At 40.6% G+C, this 7812-nt stretch overlaps 1 protein-coding gene across 2 annotated transcripts; it reads left to right on the top strand.

Annotated features, from left to right (window-relative positions):
* Positions 1-2708: 2708 nt before the first annotated feature.
* Positions 2709-7812, top strand: LOC125300718 (cytochrome P450 2J6-like). Of its 2 annotated transcripts, XM_048252832.1 has the most exons (9): positions 2709-3006; positions 3221-3383; positions 3751-3900; positions 4361-4521; positions 4688-4864; positions 5099-5240; positions 5646-5833; positions 6010-6151; positions 6717-7812. In XM_048252832.1, exons 1-9 carry the CDS (start codon positions 2794-2796, stop codon positions 6896-6898), a joined length of 1518 nt encoding a protein of 505 aa, XP_048108789.1. In that variant the 5' UTR covers positions 2709-2793; the 3' UTR covers positions 6899-7812. The 2 variants fall into 2 exon arrangements, with proteins under 2 accessions (XP_048108789.1, XP_048108790.1); XM_048252833.1 differs by lacking the exon at positions 4361-4521 and having other exon boundaries at positions 4728-4864.

The raw sequence follows: 7812 nt of genomic DNA, 5'->3' as shown, positions 1-7812 counted from the left end.
CAGAGGAATGTTTCATTTTAAGACACAGTCTTTCATGACAAAGTCGTAATCAATCATAATGTACTTTGAGGGGGGCATGTCAGCATTTATATCAGATTGGTCTCTGATTACAAACTCATATGTCCAATCATCTCTTCAGTCAACAACTCTCTGTTGATCATTAACTAAAATGGCCCAGTTGCCAGGTTCAAGTGAGTGATGTCATATGACATTACCCTGAATAATGAGTTTAGTTCTAAACTGTGGCATCATTTATGACGACATGTAGTGAGCTCATTGCTCAAGCCTGTGAGGTTTTACAGAATGGTCCAGTTGCCAGGTTCAAGTGAGTGATGTCATATGATGTTACCCTGAATAATGAGTTTAGTTCTAAACTGTGGCATCATTTATGACGACATGTAGTGAGCTCATTGCTCAAGCCTGTGAGGTTTTACAGAAAAGCACTAAATATAGAAACTAATAGTTGAACTTTTATTCAAACACTATTAATGTTATACGAATGCACCAATGTAGTCATCCTTTATTTATGGATTGATTTTTTACAGTAGTTAAAAAGGAAGAGACTGTATCTAGAAACAATGTGTGGTTTCTTCCTTTTTAACTTCATAACTTCTCTGTGACCAGCACCTTGCTGAGAAGTATACAAGGTGTGCATTTACCTCTCCCAACAAACATACAGTGCCTAAAAAGTATTTACCCCTTGGATATTTCCACTCTTACTGCTTTTTTAAAAGGAGTCTTGATCAATTTAATTAGGCCATTTTAACCATAATTTACAAAGATCCTCTCTTCAATGTCGAAGTGAAAGCAGATTCCTACAATTCCCCTTGAATTTCCCCTTGAGGATCAATAAAGTATCTATCTATCTATCTATCTATCTATCTACAAATTAATATGAATTAATTAATATATATATAACGCAAAATAAGTGATTGCATAATTATTATTAATTGCACCCGGATGTTTTTAGTGGAATGGAGGCATTTTTTTATTTACACCCAAACCTGAAATGCGTGCTACAGGTCCTAAACTCTGCCTAATTATTCACCCCCTTCAAGTCAGCATTAAGTAGATGCAGCTTTGGCATGGAGTCTGCATGGATTCTTTCACACAAACTCGCGTCACATACGGACGTCACCGCCCATTTGGAGATGCAAACAATCGGATTTTTGGTTCCTTACTATGTTATCTCAGTGGCAATGCAGCGTTTGTTTGAACCTCCAAAAGCATGATGTACCTGGTTACCTCCCAAAAACGCCCTTAAACGCCCACAAATACCCGTATGTTTGTGTGAAAGAAAAGGTCTCATTTAGCCTTGCATATCTGGATACTGCAATTTTACTCCATTTGTCTTTGCAAAACTGCTCAAGCTCTGCCTGGTTGGAAGGGGATTGGGTGTGCCACAGATTTTCTATAGGATTGAGATCTGGGCTTTGACTCGGCCACTCCAGAACATTCACCTTGTTGTCTTTAAACCAGGCTTGTCCTCCTACCTTTACAAGCCTTCCAGGGCCTGCTGTCTAGAAGTATATATCCCCACAGCATGATGCTACCACCACCATGCTTCAAATTAGGGATGGTGCGTTTTTGGTGATGTGCAGTGTTTGGTGTGCACCAAAAATAGCATCTACTGATGTCCAAAAAGCTTGATTTTGGTCTCATCAGACCAACAAACCTTCTTCCATTTAACCTTGAAATCTTCCATATGTCTTTGGGGCGAACTTTAGTCAAGATTTAAGAAGAGTTTTGACACTCACCCATAGAGCTTTGACTGGTGAAGAACTCAGGCAAAATTTACTGTATGCTTAGTTTCTCCCATCTCAACTGCTGAAGCTTTTAACTTCTTTAGAGTTGTCAGGTGCTTTGGTGGCCTCCCCCACCATTATTCTTATTGAACGGTCACTCAGTATATTGTCACGGCCTGCTCTAGGCAGATTTGCACATTTAACATTATTCCTAACTAATTATTACTTAATGATGGATTTCACTGAACTCCAGGGGATGAATTTTTTTTGTATCTATCCCCTTCCTTATGCTTGTCTATAAACATTTCTTTTAGTTGTTTGGAGTGTTCTCTGGTCTTCATGGTGGAATTATAGCTAGGAATACTGATTGACCAGTGACTGGACTTTCCAGATGCAGGTGTCTTTGAATATAGATAGAGATGCTGTGTAGATGCTATGTACAGAATAATATTGCGTGACAGACAGGGATGAGGACCTGAAGTGGCCTGACCGGTCCTGTTGATTGTTATTTCATCTCTGGTCCTCGCCACTAATCCTTGCCTTGTGATAGTACGACTTTCTGGTTAGATCAGAGAGCAGCAATTTTATATTGGAAGGATATAGAAATTGGACCTTTTTGAACAACCCTGTAAGTATTTACTAAATGGTTACTATTGTGAAACAGTCTGACATGTCTTACTGTTCCTCTGGAATAATGATTGTGTGAAGGGTCGGGTGTCTTTGATGATTAAATACACAAAAGCATAAATGTGGGACTTCTCAAAGACCCCTGATTCAGCATCTTTCCTCTTCACATTATGTCATCTCAAATTGTGTCACACACTTGATAACATCATGAAGTTACAACTGAGAAATGCTGAGCGGTGAAGCGTGCTCTACGTCACTGAGCCCTCCCACCAATTCATTGCCTTAGATATGACAACAGGACAAAGTGCAACACATCTGAGCAGAGACTGGGCTGGCTTGGGTGTATTTAATCAGCTACATAAGCACAGTCAGGGGTCAGACAGAGAGAAAGGCATTCTCTAAAGCACGTAAACTTGTCAGAATGGCTTCCTCATCATCCTCAACGTTCAGCTCCTCTTTACTGAAGTGGATGGACATCCAGGTGCTGCTGGTGTCCACCATTGTCTTTCTGCTTCTAGCGGACATCATGCGGAGGCGCAGGCCAAAGACCTTTCCTCCAGGTCCACTGTGTTGGCCTGTCATAGGGAACACGGTCACCATTGACTTCAAGAAAGCCCATCTAGAACTGTGCCGGGTAGGTGTCAGACATTTATGAGAACAGGTTTTAGAATCAGATATTTATGAGAACTGGTCACTGTAATAATGAAAGAATACATGAAAGAGTGCCACAAGAATTCTTCTTCTTCTTCTTCTTCTCTGATATTCCATAGCTGGCTCCAACTGTTCAGGAACATCTTGCCACTAAATGCCTTTTGAGCCCTTATGATGATGTCTCCTGTCTCTCGTAGCTGGCTGAGCAGTATGGGAATATCTACAGTCTTAAAATGAGCTCCTCATGGTCCGTGGTGCTGAACGGCTACAAGATGGTGCGAGAAGCTTTGGTGACTCAAGGAGACACCATGGCTGACCGGCCTGAGAGTGCACTTTCAATGGAGGTGTCCAACCATCTTGGTAAGACCAAGGATACACCTTCTGTCACATGATTATTCGCACTTGAATGGTGTCGATAAACTGCAACTGTTTTCTTTTTTCTTTTTGCATTGGTGCTAGTTTGTACTAGATGTCCATGTCTAACTGTGGCTCATTTGGCAAAACAAGGCACAAACAGCACTGTCTTCATGAGTTCCTTACCTGACACACTTCCACAGTGTGTCTGTATAGGCCTGAAACAGAATGAAAATATCTGCTAAAATGAATGAATGAAAAGAGAAAAACCAGGGGGAGGTTTTTGATCATAAACAGGAAGTTTAGAGATAGGCTACATTTTAAAATGGGGGATGGACTCAGGCTCTGTTCACATGTTGTTTCCTTTCTACAGGTGTTGTCACCAGCAATGGATATTTATGGAGACAACAGCGCAAGTTTGCCCTATTTACCCTCAAGTATTTCGGAGTCGGCAAGAAGTCTCTTGAGTCAGCCATTTTAGATGAGTTTACCCATCTATCCAGAGATATTGAAGAACTTGATGGTAAGAATACAGTCTGTATTCTTGCAAAAAAAAAACAGTCGAATGATTCAAAATGGATCAAACTGGTAAACAGCAAGGAATTGTATTAATTGATGTATTTATTCATGGGTATGATTATGGCTCTTTGCAGATGGTTTTGTCCAAAGTGACATAGGCTACAATAATAACAACATTATCATTAAAATAACACAACACAACAACAATATCATTAAAAATCACTGAAAAGGTAGTCATATAACCTACATAAAATATATTAACGATAGCAATAGGCTAAATAATTGTAACAGACTTATAAAAATATCAGATCATCAAAATAACAATAACATAAATATATACAAACATATTGTATACATACTGATCCTTTAGGTACACCTGTGGTCAGGTTATGTGATACATTATCCTGTTATAAATAGGAAGATACAAAAAGGGATAGGGCGTTTATTACTCCTTGTCTCATTAGGTAAGCCATTCAATCCACACTTGCCTACAAACTACGCTGTTGCCAACATCATATGCTCCCTTGTTTTTGGGCATCGATTTGAATTCACCGACAAGAAGTTCCAAACACTGATGGCTATGTTTGATAAAACTATTGAACTTGAAGCCTCCATTTGGGCACAGGTATTGTACTCGTCCTAAATGATAACAGCACTCTATGTTTTATTGCACATTTTTGCAAATAGCAATACGGTATTTATTCTTAGAAGTAGAAGGAGTAGTTTATCAGGAGAATGACTTCCATGGCTGAGTGAGGATTGAAAAGGAACTTCTGGCTTACCTGTTGTAGCTGTATGACGCTTTCCCAATGGTGATGAAACGCTTACCAGGGCCTCACCAGACCGTCAGGAACATCTATGACCATGTGAAAGTTTTCCTGAGGGAAGAAATCGAGCAGCACAAGAAAGACTGGGAACCCTCAGAGCCAAGGGATTACATCGACTGCTACTTGAATGAGATTGAAAAGGTGAGAAGTTTGTGTGTGTGTGTGTGTGTGTGTGTGTGTGTGTGCTCGACCTGTGACATGAGGTGCCATGTTATCTTCTGTGTGCTCTATATACCCTATGAGTCCTTTGGTTTAAACATGGCATCAGAATGACACTTGCTCACTTGGCCACAGGAATGACACAAAGGTGTCATCCTAACGGCACATTTTCACTTCTGTCTTTTCTTTTTTCTTTTATCTGTGTTATCACTCAAGAGCAAGGAGAATGCAGCTGCTGGCTTCACCGAGGACAATCTGATCATGTGCTCCCTGGACTTGTTTGTGGCCGGCTCCGAGACCACGTCCACCACCCTGCGCTGGAGCTTTCTCTACATGGCCAAGTACCCGGAGGTCCAAGGTAACGTGAGTCCACTGCACACACACACACACACACACACACACACAGACACACACAGTGGCCAGCCGGGGAGGCGTTAAATGTCTCTGCCATTTCAGGAGTGATCCTGCTGAAGCCATCATTTTCTGCCTGGGCCTCCCCTGGGGCGTCCGATGCATGAAATTGATTTTTTGAAAATGTAACAGATTTTGAAAAAAGTAACTGTTTCCCCCACAATAAATTAGACAACTTAGATCAAACTTGTATTTGATCTTATTGTAACTCACAGCTAAAAAATGCACCCCCTCCCACCCCACACACACACACTTCGCCCAAAAAACTTGTGCTTAAACTTAATATTGTTTTTTGCTATTTTCATCATCAAATAGAAAATATAGATTTTTTTCCACCTGCTCTTTCCAACAGAAAAGGTCCAGGCTGAGATAGACAGAGTGATTGGTCAGTCACGCCTGCCTACCATGGCAGACAGGGCGGACATGCCCTACACTGATGCGGTCATCCACGAGATTCAGAGGATCGGCAACATTGCCCCACTGGGCCTGCCCCGGTATACCACCAAAGATGTGCAACTCGGCGACTACCTCATTCCCAAGGTGACTTTCAATACACCCCTGCCCAAAAACACACTAAATAGTTATCACTGAAGACATTATAAGATATACAGTATAAACAAATACAAACAGGTGTTGGAAATTCCCTTCTGTAATTTTTTTTCTGACTATGCTTAATGTGATCACTGATATAAATGGATCTTTGCATACTTTTGCAGGGTACCGAGATAATAGCGAATTTGACATCAGTGATGTTTGATAAGGAAGAATGGGAGACGCCGCACACTTTTAACCCAGGACACTTCTTGAACAAGGAGGGGAAGTTTGTGAAGAATCCTGCCTTCATCCCATTCTCAGCAGGTAGAAAAAGAGATGTAAACGTAGAATGCTGACAAGTCATAGAATATCTACGTATAAATATGTATGATTTTTAGTGTAGATCCACTACAGGCATGTTTATATTTACAGAATATACTGTAATACCATCTCACTTTCATAGCAACAACATTGCTCTCTCAAATGGACTGAGAAACTAAGTATATAGTATATATACTTTTTTGATCCTGTGAGGGAAATTTGGTCTCTGCATTTAACCCAATCGGTGAATTAGTGAAACACAAACAGCACACAGTGAACACACAGTGAGGTGAAGCACACACTAATCCCGGCGCAGTGAGCTGCCTGCTTCAACGGCGGCGCTCGGGAAGCAGTGAGGGGTTAGGTGCCTTGCTCAAGGGCACTTCAGCCGCGGCCCACTGGTCGGGGCTCGAACCAAAACTGATACAGAGCTCAATGTGTCATACTGTGCTAGATCATCAACATATTGCCTGTGACCTCATTTAAACCAAATGAATGTTTCTCCCCCCCCCCTCTCTCTCCCTCTCTCCCTCCCCCTTCTCTCTCTCTCTACCTCTCTCTCTCTCAGGGAAAAGAGTGTGTCTCGGGGAAAGCCTAGCCAAGATGGAGCTCTTTCTCTTCTTCACATCCTTCCTGCAGCGGTATACTTTTTCAATGCCTGCTGGGGTGAAGCCTGTGATGGATTTCCGTTTTGGCATAACCCTGGCACCCCAGCCATATGAAATATGTGCCACGCCACGCCATCTGTGAATGGTAGCAGAGGGCAGACTATAACTTTGGTTCTCTGTACCATCTTCTATTTGACTTTACTTGCTGAGAAAGGGCATTGCAGCAGGGAGATTAATGCTGGGTATTTTTTGTGTTTTTATTTTAAAACGGTTTTATTGTACTTCATTTTGATCAGTGGTTAAATTTCCAAAAAATGATGTGTATACAACTGTACACACACACACACACACACACAGACACACACACATTTTACTTCTTTATTTGTGTTCATTTACAATTCAGAATAAATATTACATAAGGACACAAATTTGACAGGTGCAATAATTGATTCAAAAGATTCAGTCATGTGACACTGTTGACAATAACAAAGCAGCAGCATGAACAGATGTTATGGACAAACACACACACACACACACACACACACACACAGAGGAAGAGGGAGAGGGAGAGAGAGAGAGAGACACACACAAACAGTATAAATAGATGGAACAGAAGCAGCTAATCCAGCTATTCTATACCTTCAGGACTGGTGCTCAGCACCGTTTGAAAATGGGGATTTACTGCCCCTTAGTGGTTAGGGTGTGTAGCAATCCTTTTAAATAAAAAAAATCCTATTAAAATGTAGTTTAATTAATATTATTTGATTATTTTATACTAAACATTGAGCGTAATTGACTTTCTCTATGTAACATTTGACAACTGAACATATGGACTTGATGACAATAGATTAAATGTATGTGAATGTACTCTGTTCTGGTTTTATTTAGCCGTTGTTATTGTTGTTGCTGTTTAGTTGTCACATAATTATAGCAATTATAGAACAAACAGTATCTCAATACAGTTTTTGAGTAAATAATTTACCACAGTACCAAAGAATGTACTTATGTTGTGATAGCCTTTGTACTTTCAAATAAAACATTAACTTATGCACAGTT

The sequence above is a fragment of the Alosa alosa genome, chromosome 9 (genome assembly GCF_017589495.1).
Source record: "Alosa alosa isolate M-15738 ecotype Scorff River chromosome 9, AALO_Geno_1.1, whole genome shotgun sequence".
Taxonomy (NCBI): Eukaryota; Metazoa; Chordata; class Actinopteri; order Clupeiformes; family Clupeidae; genus Alosa; species Alosa alosa.
The sequence above is the reverse complement of the archived record's forward strand: the minus strand, read 5'-3'. Positions and strand labels throughout refer to the sequence as shown.

Coding starts and splice junctions, on each gene's coding strand:
- LOC125300718 (XM_048252832.1), top strand. CDS start 2,794: ATGGCTTCCTCATCATCCTCAACGTTCAGCTCCTCTTTACTGAAGTGG. Junction 5,834..6,009: donor GCGACTACCTCATTCCCAAG/GTGACTTTCAAT, acceptor ATACTTTTGCAG/GGTACCGAGATAATAGCGAA. Junction 6,152..6,716: donor CTTCATCCCATTCTCAGCAG/GTAGAAAAAGAG, acceptor TCTCTCTCTCAG/GGAAAAGAGTGTGTCTCGGG.